The 22875-nt window shown below is 44.8% G+C and overlaps 1 protein-coding gene across 1 annotated transcript in view; it reads left to right on the forward strand.

The window, feature by feature from the left end:
• JADE1 (jade family PHD finger 1) overlaps window positions 1–22597 on the forward strand; it is a 41793-nt gene extending 19196 nt beyond the window's left edge. Inside the window, exons 3-11 of the mRNA XM_084263041.1 lie at window positions 2305–2387; window positions 5933–6090; window positions 9289–9476; window positions 12687–12898; window positions 13593–13760; window positions 14377–14493; window positions 18023–18553; window positions 20677–20794; window positions 21659–22597. Of these exons, the coding sequence (XP_084119167.1) occupies window positions 2305–2387; window positions 5933–6090; window positions 9289–9476; window positions 12687–12898; window positions 13593–13760; window positions 14377–14493; window positions 18023–18553; window positions 20677–20794; window positions 21659–22560 (2477 nt within the window). The 3' untranslated portion in view covers window positions 22561–22597. The remainder of the gene's footprint in view (window positions 1–2304; window positions 2388–5932; window positions 6091–9288; window positions 9477–12686; window positions 12899–13592; window positions 13761–14376; window positions 14494–18022; window positions 18554–20676; window positions 20795–21658) is intronic.
• Window positions 22598–22875: the final 278 nt, after the last annotated feature.

Raw genomic sequence — 22875 nt, forward strand, 5'->3', positions numbered from 1 at the left:
TAATATATCCTGAGGAATGCTGGCAGTGGTGGAGCTGTCCCTTATGCATGTAAATTTAACATTGCATGCTTTTGTATAGCACTTCAAAAAAGTAATTGAAAATTCTGTAGTTTTGGTGTTGTTGACCTTTCACGTTGCGTGGAGTAGCTGATTAATTCAGTGGCCTAAGCTTAGCATGCACATGACTGTGTCTAAAATAGAAGTATGTTTGTAAGGTACTGCTTTGATGTATAGCATCTGCAGGTGGCACAGTAAAGAACTGGAGATAGGAGATATGGATGGGATTATTTTACTCCTCACCTTTGTAGCTTCTATGTCGCGGGAGAGAGACCTGGAGATAATGTCTTTCAGTACCCACACTAAAAAAAAAAGCCCTTATGCTTGCTTCCTTGTCTGTTTATGGTAAGTTGTCAGCAGAGCACACGGGTAAAGATCCTGAAGTAGATCATGCTGCTGCTGCTCTAATTTTGCCAGGTGCATGCAGCACTTGGAAACAACTGTATTAAAGCCTCCAGACTCAACAGCTCTTCTCAACTTCAGAATCAAACACCACTTTGCCAATGTGGCTTGTTGTTCTTAGTTCCTTATCTTGTACTTGGGCTTCCTCCTCCAGGTCCGACAGCGTGCAAAGCGCTCGGATCCACAAACGAATGAGAACTTGAAAGTGCCTGTCTGGCTGGGGTAGTGCTCTAGCTATCCGCATACTTCAGCGGCAGATAGTTGGGCAGATATTAATGCATTGCCGAGGGGAATTGCAGAACCCGTGAGAACTGAATACTGATCTGTGTGGGTATGTATGTGGTCTGTGACTTCTACTGAGTCTCTTGGTGAATCACATCTGTCTGGATGTTAGAATGTTACTGTTTGTGTTATAGTATAGTGGGACAAATCCTGTTGTAAATTTTAGCTGTACATCTGACACTTCATGTGTGCTCAGTTATTCCCCGCTTGACTTTTTTAGGTTGAGTTTGGGTATGGGCTGAAAGGATCCACAGAAGGAGTTTATGCTGCTGCTTTTGTTTCTGCTTTAGTTTTCAGGAGAAAGTTTAAATGGAAGGGTAGTTAAAAAATGAAATGGTAGTTAAATGGTCTTTGGAGTCTGGTTGTCCACACAGATCAGTAAGGAAGTTGGTCACTATGGGGTGTGAGTGTGTGTGTTCACTTTGAAAAACACTTTTAATAGAGAACTTACGCCATGCTATGCAGTCTGGTTTTGAGCAGTGTTTGCTGATCCCCAAGAGATTTCTGCTGGATGTTGTGAGGTGATGTTGCTTCTATAGACTGTAGCCTTAGACTTCTTACTTCCACCATCTACGTGCACAGGCAGTGAAGAACTGAGCAGTATGGGAAGGCCTTCACATTGATTCTGTGGAATTTGTCTACAATTAATGTCTAGAGTTGCAAAATCTGTGTTCATCCTTCAGAGTTGAATGTGTAGGTCTTAGTTTCCCTATCACATAGACCTTTTTCTCCTCAACCCGTAAGGATTTATTGGCTTTTTATTTTTTTCATTAGTGCTGTTGGTAGTGGAAAATACCTGCCATGTCTGTAAGCCTTATTGAATGAACATGAGTTGATTTGCACAGGTATAATATACTCCGGTGTCAAAGCACTCTTTGTCAATCGAAGGTAGATTCTCTCTTTTTTCTCCTGTTACGGTATTTCTGAAAGCTGACAGAGACTCTGTCAAAAGGTTTCAAGGCAAAAAGGGTATAATTTGTTTGGAACGTAATGAATAATTATGCAGACAAAAATTGTACAGCCACACTGGGAGATTTGCTCAGGAGAAGAGACAGCAGCTTATTTTGTGGGCTCCACATGGCACTGTGCTTCATTTTAAAAAGGCTTACTGAGGTAAAAAACTGGGTAACTGATACAGATATTTAGGGCATCTATACGTGAGCTTCAGAGAGTCCATCTCAGGCTGTCGACAGACCTCCTGGTCAGTTATTAATCTGCAAAAAGCGGTTTGTTGATGCTCAGGGGAAAGCGTGTTATGAAGCAGTTTCCTTCAAACACTGAGTGGAAGGCTGGTAAGTGCAGTGCAGCCAATACATGCATGTATCAGTACAAAGTTGTAAACCAAACCAGGAGAGTGATGGTGGAAGTTTACAGCTGACTGACTTATTCCCGTTTCATTGTGAAAGCGCGTTTTGGGGGTTTGTCGCAGAAGCCTGACTCTGGCTCGCCTTGCTCCTTGTAGTCCTGTTGAGGTCAGCTGGCTGCCTTGGGTGTACAGAGAGAGCAAAGGCTTTTGTTGTTAGATGGCAGTGGTGTCTGCAGATAATCATTTCTGTATCCTAGGTCTGTCCACCTGGTCCCAGCATTCCAGATCTCGACGTCGGAGGAATTTGTGTTCCAGACATGAAGATCGAAAACCTTCTGAGGTATTTCTGGAATTCGATTCGCATGTTGTTAGATCTGTCAGATACAGAGCTGTATACATGTACTGCTAGGGGATCCGTGTCTTCTGATGCACATTTTCTTTCCTTTTTGCTACGTTTTAGGTGACACCTCCCCCCCAACTCCCCCTTCTTTTTTATTTGCCAGGAGATTAGAGAGTTCAGTTGGTGGCACAGACACTGCCAGCACCCTTTTCCATCTGTGAATTTTGTTAAGGTCTGACACCATTCAACACAGTTGCTGAGTCTTTCTGCTAGTATTTTAGGCATGAGGGTTTCTTTGTAGCTTCATTTGTGTTACTTTAGGTGCATTTATTTTATAGTTGGCTTTGAATCTTGGTATGTGATCTTTGTTCAAGTGCTTGTCAAACTAGAAATCTGCTTCTTGACAGTTCTGTCTTGTACAGTGCTCTGAGGAAATCCTGACAAGGGAGGGATAAACCTTTAAACTTTCCAAGGTGGATCAACTGTTAGTAAAACACAGATGAGATCCAGTTCTTTGGAAGTACTCTGGCTGAATCTCCCTGTCTTCAGGCAAATACTACAGTGTGGGCTTTGTAGAGGCTGCAGAGAAAGCATGTGCTTTGGGAGGTGCAATGTCTTCATTTAACTTATTGCCCAATACATGTATTTCTGATCCATTAATGAATGACTGACATTAATAAAACATGTTTTTTCTCAACCTCCCTGATGACAGCATACGTCAGTCCCAGAGAAAGGTTTTCACAAGAATCCCATTCATTGTTCAGTGTGAACTAGACCTACTACTGGAGTTTTTTAACCTTCTCTTTTGATTGTTGGCTGTTAAAGTCTTTTTCGGGTTTTTTTTTTGTGTGTGAATGTGGAGACCTCTGGTGAATTTATTCTTGCTGGCAGTAGGCTTCCTTTCCTTAGTTATCTTTCGTATGTCCCTTAGAAGTAGCCCCTTAGACCCAGTTTTGAGAAATAGCAAAGGAAAAACTACAGCATGAAAGGCTATCAAGAAAGAATCAGAGATAATTATGAAGCTTGCTGTTGTTTTTTGTGTGCTTCTGTTTTCTCCAATCCCTTTCTTGGCATTTGCTGTCAGAATCTTTGCAGGTTTGTGCTGGTTTCTCTTGTTTTCTCAGATGGACTCTGGATGGACTTCTCATAGTTCCCTTTAGCTTTGTTCCGCAGGCTTTTCCTCCCTCTCCCTCCCTCCATTTGCATTGTCTCTGCTTGCCACAGCACAGTATTCTGATGATAAGTGTGCTGGCAGAAAAGTGACACTTGCTAATCTCCCCGGGTGAAATCCTGGTCTCATTGAAGTTGATGGCAAAATTCCCATTGACTTCAGCGTGGCCAGGGTTTCACCCTTTAGCTTTGAAGTGTTCAGTGCTTCTGAGAGCCAGCACTTCTGTAAGCTCTGCTTTGCTCCGGGCAGTCTGATTGCATCAGAAATTAGAGCAGAAAGAATGGTGTCACAGGGCCACTGGCCTGGGAAGAACTTTCTTGGCTGTCAGGTGCTGCATTAGATTTGCTTTTTGAGGGAGTTTTGCCACAAATGTATCTGAGAGCCCGAGTTACTTTGGCTCTTTGTGTCCTGTTTGACATTTTTAGTCTTCTTTTTGTTTGCCATTTGATAGCTTTAGTTCAAATCACTTTGAAGTGCGGAATCTCCTGGCCTGCTGTGCCTTTCTTGCTTTGTGAGCCAGTTGGGGCTTTTCTCACTTCTTGATTGGACCCTCACAGGACTTGTAATTTAATTGTTTTAAGCATTTAGCTCTATTTCAGTACCTGTATTCACTCTTTCCTTAAGGTGGTAATACTATTCTTTATTTTTAAACGTTGGCAGCTTTTCTGAACATGTCAAGAGAAGTGTTAAGAAAAAGCCATGATTTTGTGCTATTTTTATGACAAAACCAGAGTGGAAACGGAAACATACTGAGACAGAAGTGGGTAGTATGTGTGTGTTGGGAGGGTGCAGAGGTTTCAAGATGTGCAGTGTGGTATAAGGCAAATCACACTTTGAAATACTCTTAGGAGTATAATTAACCATCAGGTTCACCGTTTCCCTAAAATACTTCCCCAGAACCCTAGGGACTCTGTTGCGATTTCAGGTGTGTGAATAGTGCATGACAAATGGCTGTCCTGGGGAGAGGCTTGCCTTGTTAGCACTTTGTATAGATCTGGTTCTTCTTCAGCTGTATGCAAGGGTTGGCTGGAGCTAACACCAACCAGCCAGTGTCACCATTGGTTTGGGACTGGGTGGGAGACTGGAAGGTCATGTCACTTTGTCCCACAAGCAGCCCCAGAAGAGTAACTGTGAGTACTGCCCTGGTAATCTCTCTTTTCTATTACAACCCTGTGACATGGGGCTGGGTGGGTGTTGACTCTGTCTACCACAAGCTAAGGAGTCTGCAGAGGGACTTTTCTCAAGATGTTACCTGCCTTTTTCTTGTCCTGGGGGTGCCTATTTTCTATCACCTGGTTGCTTGTTAACCCCTTCCTTTGAACGTGGCATTGAGCAGTTAAAAATTTGTGGTTGCCAAGGTGAGGACTGCTGAGTACAGTTGTGGTAGAGAGCAGCCTCGCCTGACGGGGAGAGCAGGGTGGGGAGAGCTGGAGTAGGTGAGACAAGTGCAGGCGTGTAGTTCTGATGCCTGTGATAGCAGCCTTTGCTTTCTGCAGTGCTGACAGGTAGTGGCAAACCAGGCTGAAGCTGTCGCAACAGTACCCCACAAGCAGGCACGCTGCAGGAATGAATTCCTCTCACTGTAATTCACTGGCCTGTTGGAGACAGCATCGCTGCTTGTTGGTGGCTGCTGACCCCAAAGTTGCCAAATATCCCACTTATTTTAGAGGTGGGCACCATTGCAAAGGCAAAGTAAACTTGCAGCAATGATGCAGAGGTGTCTGTAGCTGCTCAGATGACAAGCGCCTGTACCGAACTGCCACCAGAATTCCAGTTGGGGCCTTATTTTGCTTGACCTTTTGGGTTATTATTTTAAATACTTGGGTTGTTATTTTTAAATACTTGCACAAAGAGTCGTCATCTTAGAATTTCCTCTTGTGACTGGTCATGGTATGGTAACGCCTTGTTTTCTACCACAGGGAATTTCTAGAATGTCTTTGGATTAGTCAGAGATCCAATAATTAAGGAGAAAAAAAAAAGGAAAAACAGAGAAAAAAAGAGCTTAAAGTAAAAGTAAATCTTCCTTGTGCTGCTGTTTTGTAAGACACAGTGCTCCTGCAGCTTTCACTGCAGTCAGAATGGGGGTAAAAAGTAGGTAGCACCTTTCAACATCATGTGTCCAGTGCAGGGGGAGTGCCAGGACTTGTAGTGCAGTTAGCTGAAAGTTGTTCTGTGCCAGTATTTGCACCTTCAGCCACCCCTTCCCTGCGATGAAGCCCAACTTCTGTCCTGCAGTGGGCTAGGTGAGTTCACTGTTGATACAGTGACCTTGTTACACGCTGTGCTCCATGGTTACCCTGAAGCTGTGAATCATAGAGTGTAAATATCAAATGTCAGTGTCTCTATTTTTCTTTCTTGGTCACTCTCTTTGCAGGTGTTCAGAACGGACCTGATCACTGCCATGAAGTTACATGACTCCTTCCAGCTGAACCCTGATGAATACTATGTGCTGGCAGATCCCTGGAGGCAGGAGTGGGAAAAGGGAGTTCAGGTGCCAGTTAGCCCAGGGACCATCCCAGAACCAGTAGCCAGGTATAGTTTGGAGGAATGTAAACAAATACACATGTTTATCTTAGCAGCTTATGTCTACTTTGCCTTGGCTTCTTGACCTTTATTCCACAGTACCTAGCTAGAAAGGTCTTGGTTCTCAGAGATGAAGAGCAACCTGCCTCAGCTTTTTCAGTGGCCAGAGAGGTCAAGACTCAGGTCTGTTCTCTGACTGTCAGAGAATCATTTCTGGCATTACATTACTATAAAGTGTGATGACAGAACCTTAAAAATAGCTTCTATTTTTAAGCCCAGACTGAACTTCACTCAGCATTGCTGGGAGAGCTCTTGTTTGATGCTTCTTGTGCTTACTTCCAAGCCGTAGGTTCCTTTCAAGGAACAGTTAGACAAGCCAGATTTAAGGGAGAGACAAAATGCAGCATTTATTTTGGTTTCACTTTGGTTTTTTTTTGTTGTTTCATTTACTAACTTAGGAAATTTTGTTGTACACCGTTCCAGCTGTTTTAAGAGCTATCCAGATGTGCATGTTACTGAATACATTGATGTGAACTTTTCTAGCTCTTATTCAAGAAACCCTTATTTTCCTTACCTTCTTTGTTACACATAGATATTGTTTTCTATTTCAGATTAAACATTACAATTTGTAAAGGCAGGAGCATGCTGTAGCCCATCTATTTTAAGCTTAGTTTGGACTGAAGAAGGTGGGAAGAGCAAGGGTTATTGTCATTTAATAGTACTAGGTCACTTTGAGTAAGTCCAGGTTGGCTCATAAGGCGTCACCAAATGACCCAGCAGTGCTGGTGAGGTCAGAACAACCCAGTCTCTGACATACAGCAAAACATTTCTGGGTGATGCTGCACTGCTGCTGTTAGGTCTGCTTCTGCCAGCGTTAACACTGCAGGAATATTTGTAAGCACTTCTGTGCTTTGTGCAGCAGCCTGCAGGCCGCTGCACAGCCCCCTAGGTCTGTGTGGTGAGGAGCTTACCTGCACCTCAGGTAACCCTTTCCTTCTCCTGAAGGACTGGACCTGGAGCTCCAAGGAGAACTTGGCATTTTCCCCTCTGGTGTGTGGTTTAGAACCTACATTTTTCTGCAGTGTTGATGACCTGCTGCACACTGATGTCACCCCATCCCTGCATAAATGTGTGCTCATACTGTCTTCTTGCTGCTTTCTCTGTCAGGTGTCTCCCAAGGCTGTAGAAGGGCCAGGAGACCTTGGGACTTGAGCCAAGGGAAACCTTCGAGGGGATCCCCACACACCCTGACCATATCAGGTCCACATGCTCTCTGACAGAGAGCTTTTCTCTGCCAGTGGCCAACAGAGATGTTGCTTTGAGTTTAAGACTGAAGGAGATAGGGAATGGTGGCATCCACAGTTGTAGGTATCAGCACAGGGGGCACTGCTCTAGTTAGTGGCTGAGCTGACTTGTACGGCCCTACTGGTGAGTGTCTGCCGGTCAGAATGGCCCTCTGATGCCTGCTTATTGCCCTGTTGCCCTGCCGTGGTAATGCTGGGGTGCTGGAGCTGTTCTGAGCCTTGCCTTGGGAGGTGAGGGAGGTGTTCTGTAGATTGAATCAGAAATCATCACGTAGTAGCTGTTTAGAACAGAAGTGAGACAGGGAGCAGAGAGCTGATGCTAATGAGGTACAGAGCTAAGATTAAAAGGTTTTGGCCTGTTAGCGACTGGTCAGGGCAGCAAGAGTAGGTTCAGAGGGCTGGGGAAAGGAGCAAAGCTGTGGTGGGTCACTAAGCATGGATGATACAGTTGGGTTTTGGTGTGCAGTAAGTGTTTGTTCTTTTTTTTTTTTTTTAACTACTTTCTGTAACAGAAGGAGAGAGGTGGAGGTGGTTTTGAAACCAAAGCATTTGTGCTTACTTCTTCCATGCCACTACAGTGGTATTTAGACAGCATGTGCAGGGTGCTGCCCAGAGGTTATAATTTCCACATGGAGGTAGACTCAGAAAGGAATTTATGGTACAAAAGATGCAGAGAGCAGTGCCCAGTTTGAAGCAAATGCTCTGTGAGATGCAGTTCTGTGCAGTATGACCAGGAGCAGTTAGCGTAATGCAGTTAGACTGGCACGGTCACTCAGATTCATATCCTTCCACAGTCTCTTGTACCTTGGAAGCCTCAAATTGATCACTTTGTTATTGCCCACCATTTCTCAGATTGTTGCCTGAATAAGCTAGGTGAAGGGAAGATCTAGGGCTCTGCAGGAGACTGAAATGGGTAGAGTATTGCCTGAGTACTGTGTGTAGCAGTAGTACACAGTAGCAGCAGTTCAGGAGTTAACTTCCGATAGGAGTTCACGTGTTGGACCTCAGCTGGGGGCAAAATAGGATGGAGGATGTTCTCCTTGTTGTGGAACTTGGGCTGTTCCCCGTTGAAAGTTGTGTCCACATGGAATGATGCTTTCTCCTCCCTTGCAGGGGAAGGAGCAAAACATGTGTAAAAACACCGCAGGTGCTGCGGAAAGCAGTCATTTGACAGCGTGGCCTGTTGCTCCCAAAGGTGCCAGTGTCACACTCTGAAGTGGGTTTCATCCAAACTGAACTTGAGTGTTTGCACTTAACTAAGAGAAGGTGCAGTGTCCTCTACTGAGAGAACTGTGCTGTAGGTGGGCTGATAGTTATCTTGCTGTGATGGCTGTTCTTAGCTAGTACCAATTACTTATTCTCTCTGGAAGGGTCTTCTGAGTTTCATAAAGATGGCAGTTCCATAGCTACACACACATACATGACAAAAGATGCAGAGGAAACGTCCTGTAAGAAAGAAAACTTCAGATGTAGCAGGAGATTTTTTCTTGAGTTTTTCCTTGAATTTTCTTGATCTTGGTATTGTAGGTAAACAGATAAATTTTTAAAAAAGCGCCTTATAATCAAATTTAACATCATGTATGTGGCAACTAACACCCCACAAATACAGTGTTCCTACTTTAGCTTTAAAAGAGCCTGAATTTCAGGTAAAAGCAAACACAGCTCTATCCCCTAATCTGTCCGTTGTGGTAACGAATTGGGTTTCTGGACAGCTGCTCAGAATGCCGCCAATGTGTTACACAAGTGCATGGTAATGTTTTCCCATCTCAGCGGTGCAGGGTGACTGCTTAGATGGTTAGATGATGCTGATGATAGTCACTTAGGACGAGGCAATTTGAATCCTCTGGATACAAGCCTCTCAGCAACCCAGCGTACCTGATGTCTGCTTGTCTGTCTGTTCCAGGATTGTGTCCGAGACGAAAGCCGTCACATTTACACGTCCCAGGAAGTACATCATTTCGTCAGGTTCCGAGCCTTCGGAGCTAGGCTATGTTGACATTCGAACCTTAGCAGACAGCATGTGTCGCTACGATCTCAATGACATGGATGTAGCATGGTTGCAGCTTGCCAATGAAGAGTTCAAAGAAATGGGTGAGCAATGAGTGCTTGTGTGTTCGTTACGTGGTTTGTTTTGTTTAAAAAAAAATTAAAGATTTAAGAATTAAGAACACTTTTAAGGAGAGCACTGTGATGATAGAGGTATGAAGAGCAGCCACAGGGAACCCGACCTGATGTTATTAAGCCCTAAAATTCATGCTTTCATAACTGCTTAGACCATGTCAGAATCTGGTAACATGGCTTCTTCCCTTGCTGCTTTCCATTTCACAAGGGAATTCTCACCGAGTTCCTATTTTGCTGTGACGGTCCTTGAAGAGAACATCAGATAGTCTGTTCAGGTAGTTCTTCTGGTTATGTATGTATATATGGCTTTATTTTTCTCTGCATCACATATCTGTAGCCTCTCTTTAGCTAGTGGTATTCAGCGTGAAGGAGGTAGACAAGGTGTTTTGGAAGTTTTAAATGACCTAACATCAGCTGAACTGTGCATGGAATGAGATAGTAAGGAATTTTCACAGTGATTTATTGGAGGAGCCTCCCAATCTTTGCTGTGACCATGTTCTCTAGTGCTAAAGCAGGAATAGGAGCTGTCACAAGAGGAGAAACATTTCCTTTTCTGCGGGATGACTTGTGTGGGAAGGGGTAGGGTAGCAGAGCAAGAACAGGGACACTTCTTTGGCATGTGTTTCAGGAGAGGACTTCAATGGAATTGAGGATGTAAGTCAGCAGAGAACTTTTACCACACTGTTCAGATAAGGGAGTAGTTGCTGTGCCAGATGGAAGAGCTGTGGACATGCCGGTGCACACCGTTGATTTTTGGTTTCGCATTGCGGTGGTTCCCTGCTTTGCGGTAGGGTTTAGTCATATGGGCTTTGCCTGGCTGTAGCCCACACGTGGATGGCTCAAGACCCAGCAAGCCACAGACTGACCATGTACAACCCTTTAAGAGTTTCTCCTTTTTAAGCACAGATATGGAAGAAACAGATGACCCAGCCTTGATGTGGTCTCTTACACAAGCCTTTTTTTCTAGATTTCAAGTCAGACCTGCTCAGGTTTAGTGTTGGGCTTAGATGGTTTAAAAACAGTCAGTGATTCAGGTGTTTGGGTTACCTTTCCAGTTACCTGCAAGGAAACAGTGGCAGCAAGTCCCCATGGCTTTCTTCAAAGAAAAATTGAAACTGATAGCCACCTATCTAGTGCAGATAATGTCCTCTGTCTGTCTTTTGCCAAAATCAAGGGAGGGCTACTGCAGTGTTACACTGGGGTGTAGCATTGGTGATAGAATGCAGAAGAGAGGCTCTTCACCGCAGATTTGTACCTGTGCATGAAGCCTTGTGGTCACCATTCTGCTACACCAGTGTCACCTCCAAAAGCACAGGTTGCACATGAAACGCTGAGCAGCCAGAATGTAACGGAGCTGATCTTCGGTGTTGGGGTGTGTTGGGGTTTCTTGTAATCTGTTTACTCTAAATCTTCACTGGCTCAGTTCTACTCTGTGTGGAAGGAAGAAGAGGCTGCTGTCAGCACCAGGCCTTTGGGGGTCTTGAAATACATGCTGGGGTGCTCTGTCAGATGCTGCACTCTACAGATACTACTGATGGGCATTTGAAAAGTGGAATATTCCCTGCGCTGCAATTGTAGCGCTTCCTTTATGGTGTCCCTGCAGCTATAAATTCCTGGTGTTTCCCTTGATACCTGTTGGAATGCTTCAGGTACTGAAAATGTATGAGTGTAAACGTTTACACTGAAGCTGTGGACCCTCGGTTCCCTTTTTTTAACCCTTACAAATGCACTGTGAGGAACATACCTCTAAGGGGTTTTTATAAAGCGATAGCAACCGTGAGGTTAGAATTTTGTTCCAAAGTGGTCTAAAACCTGGTATCACTTGCTTTTGCTGGTGCAGTATTTGTGGGCTGTAGGGCAAAATTCACTCTCTCATCAGCGGGATTTTGGATGTTCCCTCTTGCTACCTTTCAGCTGCTCAGTTTGGGTAGTATGGGATGCGTTACCTCTGTTGCAAGGGTTTACCTTTCAGTAAGGGAAGCTAGAAGTAATTTTGTCTGTCTTCTCATACAGGGGAGTGAAAGATTTCTTTTTTTCTTCATTTTGTGGAATTTGTGGTTCAGTTTTATTCACAGGGAGAGCCTAAGGGAGGATTTGCTTGTTAAAACACACATCACGAGGTTGCCATCTTCAGTATGTCACAGTAAGCGTTCAGTATTGGGAAACAGACCAAACACGGATATGCTCAGCCTGTGCTTCACTGCGGTGATTTAAGCTATGGAGATTGGTGTGCTAAAATGCCTTTGCAAGAGGAAGGAGCCTGCTTGCGGTAGCACGGCTTTCTTGGTGTCACGGTTGTCTGGCATGGTTTTGTAGTAGAGGTTACTGTCATACCAGCTTATTGTCACGGCAAGTGAGAGGTGGAAGCCAGAGGGGGAAGCACTGTGCTCTTTTTGATATTTTTCTTGCTGCTTCTATCGCAGATATTTTTCAGGTCTATAATAGTAATTTAATCTAACGAACTAAGTCAGATCATAGAGTACTATCTATCATGTAATCAGCCTCTAGCTGTGGCGTTATCTGATGGATGCCGTTTGAAAAGACCATATCCCCGATCTGATGCTGCATTTATTTATTGTCCCAGATTTGGTGTTGCATTTATTACAACTGGGTTCTTCACTTTTTAAAACAAACTTATTGGCATAGCAGGGTCTGATAGAGATGTTAGTTGAGGTTGCACGGTATTAGGTTGGAACTCGTAAAAACCCAACAATCATTACTAGAAACCCACAGTTTTGCTGCAAGTATCATGGCAGGTTTTGTCACTGCTTTTCCCCCTCTGCCCCCATCACTTCTGTTCCCAAAGACACTCATACCTTTCACCAAAGAGTAAATATCCAGGATGCAGTGTTGAAGCAAAAGCCATAGACAGTGCTGTCCCAGAAGGGAAATGGGAACAGGGCCAGGAAGCCAGTATCAGTTTATGAAAGTTTGTCTTGGCATTTTGAAAGACTGGTTTGGATATGGCATTTCTATTAATTTAATACAGTTTAATAGAGACTTACTTGACTTCCCCCTGTCCCCCCAGTTTCCCTAAATTATGCTGGAATAGACTTGATTGTCTAGGAAAAAAAGGTGTTTGTGTGGGGGTCAGCTACATCTACTCACCTTTTGAAAAACGAAGCTGCAGTTACGTGTTGATGATTGCTCTTTCGGTAAGTAGCAACTCCTGTTCCGCAGGGATGCCTGAGCTGGACGAGTACACGATGGAAAGGGTCATCGAGGAGTTTGAGCAACGCTGCTATGATAACATGAATCATGCTATTGAGACAGAAGAAGGACTTGGGATTGAATATGATGAAGATGTTGTCTGTGATGTCTGTCAGTCTCCAGATGGAGAAGACGGCAATGAAATGGTGTTTTGTGACAAATGCAATATCTGTGTGCATCAGGTATGGCAACCAGGGCACTGTAGGGGGGGGGAGTGCAGTGGTGGTGACAGAAACCTTCTCCAACCATTAATGATAATAGGTTGGAGTTTTTCCAGGGACAGATGTTGATCTGTTGAGTTCACTGTTGAACAAGTAGGATGAATTCAGAAATCAGGCAATTGAGGAGAATTGTTACGCCTAATTCCAGAAATGTCCTGCTAAGAAGGCTGGAAGTGGTATTCTGTATGTGTGGAGGAAGTCTGGAGGTGAGGAATAGCCTCCCCAGGGTTGCGGTGCTGTACGTTCTCACAAGGTCACTTCTCTTGCTCTGTTCTTCTCCTCTTTCTGCACACTTCTGGGGCTAATATGCCTTTAGGGTCAGCAACTTAGGCTCAGCAGGGAGAGGAAAAAATAACTGCAGGCAACGAGCAGGGACACAGGTAGGACTTTATTAGAGTAATTTTAATTTAATTGAGAACCTACTGACCTGAACAGAGCTAATGAAGCACTGTTATGTGTCACCTTCTTGTGGCAGTTAAGCCTTCTTCACATATCTGTTTCCATGGCAGATGCCGCCTTATTCCTGTCCTGCCTTCCCAGCTTTAAGCAGTTTGGTTTATCATAGAGTATTTGGCTACATGTAACCACCTAAAAAGTAACAGAAATGCATGTTTTTCCTTTGCCTTCTTTCCCTTTTCTGTGAATGGGAATGCAGGCGTGTTACGGGATCCTGAAGGTGCCAGAAGGCAGCTGGCTGTGCAGGACCTGCGCGCTCGGCGTTCAGCCCAAGTGTTTGCTGTGTCCCAAGAAGGGTGGTGCCATGAAGCCGACCCGGAGTGGCACCAAGTGGGTCCATGTTAGCTGTGCTCTGTGGATTCCAGAGGTAGGTGCTAAAAATCCGGGAGTTCGTGGCTGCAGTGATTCTGGCAGAGAAGAAATCTGTTACAAACACTGCTCAACCTCATGTGCATCGCTACACTGAGTGTAGCGTGTATATGGTACTTGTTAGCAAGACAGTATAAAAGACTTTCCCGTAGATGTACAATCTGCCAGGATGAAGCAGCATCTGCAAAGAAAGTAATGACAACCAATTTTGTCAACCAAAATTAGGCCTCGAAAAATGAGGCCTTTGCTGCTGGCAACGCTCATTTAACAAGCACACACAGCATCGTTTTATTTTGCAAACGGAACATGAAAGGTGAATCAGGAAGGTTTGGATGTGAGAGAATTCCTATGAGTTCACATAATCAAAGTAGTCGTCCTGTACGCTAACTATAAATTGGTGGGCTTCATCTTGAAACTGTTTTGTTCATGCGGTGAGGAGCTGATGATTTAAACAAGACACTTGAATTTTTTTTTTAGTTCCTTATAAACTGAGGAACTTGAAACATGCTGATTTTGCATGGGCATACAAGGAATTTGATTTCTTTGATAAAATTATTTCCCTTTTCAAGTCACAGTGTAATGGTCACTGTGTTTTTTAACCTTTTTTCTCTTAGGTGAGCATTGGAAGCCCAGAAAAAATGGAGCCCATTACAAAGGTTTCTCACATTCCCAGCAGTAGATGGGCACTAGTGTGCAGCCTTTGTAATGAAAAAGTTGGAGCTTCTATACAGGTAATTTCATTGCACAAATGTCCGTGTGTCTTGTCAGTTTTTAGTGGATACACAAAATGTGTATCCCACAAGTAAGCCTTCGGTGGTTTCCTGTTGGTTACGATGGACTTAGTTGCACATAAAGTGCTTCTGAATGTTAGTGTGCTCTTACACTTTATGGTAAAATGGTAATAATATAGCCAGGTCATCACGTAAGACTTGAATTTGTAGATATGCTGATACATTTATTAGTACTCTGAAAAAACCTCAAGTGCTGTTAAGCAGAGGGAAACCCCCAGCTTCTGTGCTGAAACCTGTCTGCTAGTCCCTATTGAGCAACTTCTGAGACAAGTTTGGTACTTGAGTGGGAGCTGAGCGTTTCCTATAACAGCGTGAATATTTCAGGTGCTGAGCATGCCCAGCTCTCACTGAACTCTTTGGAAGTGAATTCCTAATTTGAGGTACAACTGACTGTTGGACTGTTTTGGCTGTGACTGTTTTTTCTGTAGCTGTTTTACTGTTTCTCTGGCTTTGAAGCTGCTGAGAATATATGAGCATTTAGTTATTATGCTTTTTGAGCAGTAGGGAAGAAGTGGGTTTTTGGCTGGTCTGCCCTGAGATTCAGGCAAGCTACAACTTGAGGGAACTGACCCCGTTTCCTTCACTGGTGGTGGGTAGGTTTTGGAGCTCCTTGTGTTTCAAAGTGGGGGAAAAAAACCCCTGGATGTGAGTTTCCTGGTTCACAGTGCTTTGCAGCAGTGTCATGTTCTGGCTTCTGGTACTCCCTTGAGCTCAGGGATGATGACTGCTCGAAACAGCGAGAGGGAAAAACCAAGCCAGCTGTCTAGTCTTCATAGTTCTAGTTCCAAAACAACTGGTTTCCGTACGCAGTAAGCAAGCTATGGAGCCAAGGCTGTACAGCCATTTGTTTCATACCAACAACTCCCAATCTGGGGCCAGTGCCAGCTGGTCTCCTTGCACACATCGTAAGTTCTCTCTGCTGTTCCAGTTAGCCAGGGATTCAGCCTTTCTTGAGCTGATCCACACCTGAGCACTTCAGAATGGGCAGTGTGGTTTCATGTGCATGTTTATGTTGGCTTGTTAGTGGTAAAGCCCTTCCAGACCCTGCACGGTGCAAAAATCACTCAGAAGTGTTAAGTAATTTTAAGAGCAATTTCAAAATCTAAAGAGATGGAGGAAGCACATTACCAAGCCCCTGATTTTTGAAGGAGGAGATTTCCTGAGACACAACTTTAATGTACCTGGCTGGAGAACAAATGATGAGAGAGAACAAGGACAGGTGACCCACTTGGAAGAGTGCTGTGATTGTGCTGAAAAAGATTAAAGTGAAAGTGTGGTAATGCTGTTCACCTTCAAAGTGCTTCTTCAACATGATCCTCGGGAAGCTGCCTGAGAGATAGCAAGACACTGCTGTCTCATAAGAAGCCTGAAGAAGCAGAGCTCTTTCTGTTGTGTGGCTAGCATAATGTTACAGGACCCAGGATGGAGAGACCAGCATGAAGACACACGAAGTGCTGAAGTCCTACACTTCTTAAAAACTAGATTTTGTCCATTTCCTTTTCCCCTCTGCTCCGAGTCATGTGTTGTGGTTCTAGAAAACATCGTAAACCAGCAATGCAGCAGCAGTTCCAGTGAGACCGATCAGTCTGTTTCCATTTAAAGAATATATAAAATAGTAAATGCTAATCAGAGAAAATAATTCTGTCCACAGCATATAACTTTGCAATTGTAATACCTCTTTCTCTTGGCTGCTGTTACGGACCTGAAAATGTTCTGTCCTTTCTCCAGACCTGTTCTGACAGGTAACTTTGAGTAGTTGAAGTTGAATGCTGGAGTATTTATGTATGTTAGTGTGCAGGGGCAGGCTGTCCTTCCACATTTCTTCTGATACCACTTCTCTGCTTCTCATGGCGACACAGGATGACATGCAGGCGTGATGGCTGCCACTCCAGACAGTTGTACATTTGGAATTAGAAGGGACAGACAAAATGTCAGGCAAAACTGCAATTTTTTTACAAGAGTTGCGTGAATCTTGGTACCATTGATTATTTAGATTTGTGCAATGAACTTGTCTGCAGCAGAGAAGAACGTTAGAGAAGTGAAGTAGCATTAACTGGAGGAGCAGAGAGCACAAGCCTCCAGAGAGGGTATGAGTTGTGCACAAGAATTAGAAAAGCCAGCAGCTGGATGTATGCATCAGGCTGGGCAGAGAGCAGCTGCCCTAAGGTGGGAAAAGTGAGACTGCGTGTTCTCCCGAGTTGAGCAGCTTTCCTTCCCATGAGACAGGCTTTCCCCTCTTTTCCCAGTAAAACATACGAGCTGATGATTCTAGATGGTAGCAGCTTGGCAACTGTGGCTACGGCATATACTCTTCTGTACTGTCTGGTGTTCCACTTGGGCTCTTTTTGCCCTGTTGTCAGCAAGAGAGAAGAGGGCAGAAGGTGCCCTGGTATTTTTTTTTTAAATTCCTTTTATATGTTGATCTTACTAAATGATGTTCATTTGAAACTGTTGAATCTCTGCTGCATCTTTATATGCCTCAGCAGGAAAACCCAGAGAATGAAATTTGGTTCTTTACAAAGCACCCTATCAACACGCTCGTGCAGTGTGTTCCTCTGTAAGGTTACATGACTTGGGTTAAGCATCATGTGCTTCTCTCCTAGCTAATAGCACTAATGCTTATTTCCACTTCTCATTCTTGGCACTGGAGGCAGAGGTGTGGCTTGATACAAATACTTATGGATGCATCTGTGTATATGCATATATGTGTGTGTAAGTGTGTGTGTGTGTGAACCTTTCTTTGTGTGGCTGGCAGTCGCTATCACAGCATTTTGCAAGAGAAAGTTACTTATCATTCGAAATGAGGTGCTGAATCAGCGTAGTGACTGCCCATCACTCAGTGATGGCTGGGGTCACTGGAAGGGAAGAAAAATGACAAAAAAATGGAATTTCCTGTTCTTCTTATCTCCCAGGTGCAGTGAGGCTGTAGTCAGTGAAGTAGCAATTGCCAGGGATTTAATGTTTGTCATTTAATGTCTCTAGAATTGGGATAACAAGAAAAAAAAACCCCTTGGCAGAGGCCTTTGGGTAGCATGGGGCTGGGTGCTGGGAAAGACTTTTCCTTAAAAGTACCAGCCTGGCCTGGAGCCACCCAGCTGCCACCCCCTCCCCGGCCTCCACTGCTGGCACAGTCAAAAGGGGACCCGTTTCCTTAGCGTAACACTGCCTTATGTGAGCGGCCCCGCTGAAGGTGAGAACGCTTCTCTTGGGGACTTGCTGGTTATTGAATGGCGCGATTGGGCTAGGGAGGGGTTAACCAGGCCAGTCCCACTGGGACGTGGGATCCATGCCTGGCCTGAAACCACAACATCATAAACCTAATTAAAAGAAAGCAAGAACGTACTTGCGGCTTAGGAGCAGAGCGCGGTAACAGGGTTGGTGTTCCAAAGCAGTCCTTGCTGCTCGAATAGTTTTAGGCAGTGTGACTTCTTAAATTTATATCTGACTAATTTTAATTTAATTTCTGTAGTGTTCAGTGAAGAACTGCAGAACAGCCTTTCACGTCACCTGTGCGTTTGACCGTGGCTTGGAGATGAAGACCATTCTGGCGGAGAACGACGAGGTGAAATTTAAGTCTTACTGTCCCAAGCACAGCTCCAGCAAGAAACCAGAGGATGAGACTTTCAGTGAAAGCCCAGGTCAGGAGAATGGGAACGGAATTCAGGACAACTCTCTTCCTGCCCAGATTGACCCTTTCCACAGCATGGATCAGAACCAGGAGGAGGCCCACAGAGTCAGCCTCCGCAAGCAAAAGCTCCAGCAGCTGGAGGATGAGTTCTATACGTTCGTTGAGTCGCTGGAAGTGGCTAAAGCACTGCGGCTGCCCGAGGAGCCAGTTGAATTCCTTTACCAGTACTGGAAGCTGAAGAGAAAAGCTAACTTCAATAAGCCTTTGATAACCCCAAAGAAGGATGAAGAGGACAACCTGGCTAAACAGGAACAGGATGTTCTGTTCAGAAGACTGCAGCTCTTCACACACCTCCGGCAGGATCTAGAGCGGGTAAGCCCCTGCGCTGCGTGGGTGAGGTGTGCTGGCCTTTGTGAGCCGAGGTTCTGAACGATGCTCGCAGTTGCTCCCTGCATGCAGGCGCAGAGTTGTACGCTCAGAAAAGCCCACTGTTACCACTCGGTTTCTGCAGAGCACAGTGGCTGCACTAATTACCCTTGTCAAACACAGGGTCAGCTCACAGGGCAGCAGGTCTTGACTTGTAGCATCCATCTCCAAACTGGATTGTCCTATTTCTGCTTATGCTTTTTTACTGATTAATGCTGATGGCTGGGAACTGTACTGCAACCCCCAGCAGGAGCTTTTGTAGCCTTTCAAGGCTTTTTCTGCTCCTTTCATCTGGTGTACAAGAAGGAAAAGACTGTAACACTCACCTTGATTTGGAGCAGATGTTTTCCACTGACACATTTCCCTGGACTATTGGTGTAGTAGGTCTGGGAGGCACACAGTCCTCCACTCAGGTTTTGAATGGTTAAAGAACAGTTCAGTAGGATCAGCTTTGCATTCTAACTACATCTGATCCTGTAAAGACTTGAATTCCTTCATTTTTGGGTTGTTTGGGAACTAACTAGAGTGTTTAAGATGAGCCAGAAAGAGCAATGAAATGGTGGTAGTTTGCCACACCCATACAAGCATATAGCTTGTGGGGGCAGGCTGGGTGTGGAACCTGGGGGGGGCCTGCCTCAGTCTTGGTAACCTGTGAGTGAACTAGAGCCTCTTCCAGAGCAGTATCTGGTGCTATGTCGGGTCAGCACCTGCTCATGCATCTACTCCAACCTTTGGAAAGGATCACGGTGGCTAATTCCTCTTCTAATTAATTACTGCAGTTTGTTTTCTAGTTTCACCTTTGAAGACATGACCCTTCTTTAGCTCAGAGCTGTGACCTTGTGCCTTCTGTTTCTACTCTGTGCACTCAAGATTTAATTTTCTCTTTGTTACACAAGTTGAGTTTGGCACCGTGTTCCCTGGATCTTTAATTACTCTGTATGGATCTTTTCTGGTGTTGTAGCATGGTGTCAAAAGAGGATACAGTGTTCTAGTGGGATTTCTAGTATTTTTATTATTCCATTGTTCCCTCTCATCATCCATCCAAGATAAAGTTGGGTAGGTTTGTTGTGAATGATGCTGTGGATGGTGTCATTCAGCTGGAACCAGATTTTGAAATCATATCATGAAGTTCACCTGCTGGAACAGGTACTTCTGCGGACATGGCGCAGCTCAGAGGAGGGAAGGCAGAGAGCAGAAGGCCCTGGGCTGTGGTGGGTTCCGTGTAGGTGAACCCTGCAGAGAAGTGACAGTTACCTAAAGTACCGGCTGGCCTGGGACTAGGAGCCTTAAATAGAGCAGGACTGTAGCAAAACCAGTCACGTGTTTGGAGTGTCACCTCCTTAACGGCTGGGAGAGCAGCGACAGGTTGTCATTGACAGGGCACCACACCACATGCAGCTGCATGGAACTGAGCGAGGAGCCTTGGGAACTCCCACAGATACTTTCCAGCCATTTTCTCACCTGGGACAGAAATGATTTCTAAGCTCTAGGAGGATGGTGGTGGTTGTGAAACTGCTGCAGCTGTCTGGATCAGTCACATTTTATGGGAAGAAATGCATTTTTCTTCTAAAAACACCTGAGATGGTCACATCAATGATGTCATTACTGTTACCTCCCTTGTGCTATGATGTGAATAGACTGGCCTGCCTTCCCTTCGATCCACCCTACTGCAGTGCCAGTCAGGAAGACTGGTACTGGTGAATAGTTCCCACATTCTCATGCTGTGAGTTTAGTAGACTTTTCTGCTGCCCCCCAAACACTAGGCAGCAATAGGTGCTAGGCCAGATAGCCAGCGTATTTAAGCATTCCTCTAGACTTCCTGTATCTACATATAGCTCTGAACAGATGTTCACAGAAGTTACTTTTGGGCTGTAGGCCTCCCATATCTGATGGAATAATCTGTCAATTACGTGGCATTTAAGACTCTTCTAAGAAGTGTGGTGAAGAACATTAAATACATTAACTAACTCATTTAACTGGTGTATAGTACTTGTGCTGAAGGAATTCAAAGCCGATTGACGACACTATAGAAACACAATTCCTCTAACACTCAACTTGATTTCTTCCAGGTGCGTAATCTCACTTACATGGTGACCCGAAGGGAAAAAATCAAGAGGTCTGTTTGCAAAGTTCAAGAACAGATATTTAATATCTACGCAAAACAGGTGGAACAAGAAAGAGTTTCAGGTATGTTCAGTGTTACCTTCTTCACACGGGAGCTCAGGCACTGAAAGGTTGGTTACAGGCTAATGGCTTGCTTTGAAGGACAAGCGGGACCTCATTTATTCTCATTAAAACTGTGTGTAGTCCACCAGGCATCAGCAGCTGGGAAGAGAAAAGAGCTGTTGTGGTGGGGACACAGCTATGGAAAGGGCTAGGTCTGTTGTCTCCTCCGTGGGGAGGAGACTGGCTTGCTGCTTCTGATCCTTCCTGGTGTGAGTCTGTTAATGACTCCTTGTGACAGGGAGACCATGGCTGACATCCAGGTGCCATACAATACCTGAGCCTACGAGTTATTAGTGCCACTGCTTTAGTGTTCAGTATGTGCTGGTTTGCACCTTAGATGGCAGTTTAAAGAAGGAAGTTTAAAAAGGTAGCACTCTGGTTTAAAACACTATTTTTTTTCTCATTGACAGTAGTCATTTCTCAGAAAGACAATTAACTTCAATGTGACTGCATGAATTAGATTATCCTTAAAGTATTCAGTAAGTAATAAGTTGTATTTTAGACTCAATCAGATCCACTTGCTGGTTGCTCTTTCCTCCTCTGAGTTTGTCTTAGTGGATACAGCAGTGGTAGGATTTACTTGTGCTACGTGTGCAGTTAGATACAGCATGGCTATAGGAAAGTAAACAACACATAGCAGTGCAGTGTGAAACCATGCCACAGCCATGTAATGATGCTGTGAAGGTGCTGGATAGGCAACCAGATACCTGTCCACACAGAAGAAAGAATCAGGTGTGAGGAACTGAGTTAAAATAGATACATTCGAAAGTGGTACTCGGCCAGACATGGAATTGCTTGACTGTAACTTCCTTTGTTTACCTTTAGGTGTGCCTTCCTCATTCTCCTCAATGGAAAACACGGTGTTGTTCAACAGTCCATCTTTGGGCCCCGATGCCCCTAAGATAGAGGACTTGAAATGGCATTCTGCATTCTTCAGGAAGCAGATGGGCACGTCTCTAACCCACGCTTTGAAAAAACCACACAAGAGAGACAGAGTGAGAGCCAGCTCTGGGAACGACAGCAAGCCCATGCTGAGGCAGCCCAGCCAGAGGGAAGGTGGTGTGACTCCAGGTGGCTTTTTAAATTTTGACAAGACCTTTGCAGAAACACGGATGGTATCAGCACAGCAGAAGAACGGCATGGTGATACCTGACCACAGGAAGAGAAGAGACAATCGTCCACAGTGTGAGGGTATGAAGGTGGAACTGAAGGAAAAGACTTCTAAACACCACCACAAACCACTGAGACCCACAGAACTCTCTCAGAGGCAATCAGAAAATAGAAGGGCTGTGAACCACTCCAGTGGTAGGCCAGCACCTGGCACACGGAGGGATATAGTGCCTAAATGCAATGGGGGTCTTGTCAAAGTAAACTCTCATCAGACAGTAGTTAAAGTGCCTACGACACCCACGAGCCCAGTGAAAAACTGGGGCGGATTCCGTATTCCAAAGAAGGGGGAGAGACAACAGCAGGGCGAGAGCCTGGAGGAGACCTGCCGCCAGAACTCCAGCTACCCCTACCTGGGCATGAGCAGAGTTTCAGCGCAGGACAGGGCAAAAAACAAGCTCAAGCCTGACAGCGAGAATGACGGTTACTTGCCCGATGCTGAAATGAGCGACTCAGAGCCTGAAGTGGCTGAAAAAAAGTGCAGGCAGCAGAGGCTCAGTCCAAACAGCACTATCAGCAGAAGGACAGACATTATTAGGAGAAGCATCCTGGCATCCTGACTGATACATGACACCCTGTCAGCTCCTCAGTCGGAAGAGTCACTGCCTACAAGTCAACTCCACATTATTTATTGGTGTGAGAGAGGAGAGTTCTCAGACATGGCTACAGACTGACAAATTGATAACCCATTATTCCTGAGCTGTATAAACATGTTTACATGCACTTAAAGCTGGTTTATTTGCCCCTTCCCCTCCCCTCCCCAATCTGTGAGAAGCTTGAATCGCCTTTATTTGTAACTTTCCTGATTAAGCAGAGAAGTAACATCACTACTAAAACAGGATTTGATGAACACTAAAATAACTCATAAAACCCGC

Source organism: Gallinula chloropus (assembly GCF_964237585.1).
Source record: "Gallinula chloropus genome assembly, chromosome: 4".
In the NCBI taxonomy this organism is placed as follows: Eukaryota; Metazoa; Chordata; class Aves; order Gruiformes; family Rallidae; genus Gallinula; species Gallinula chloropus.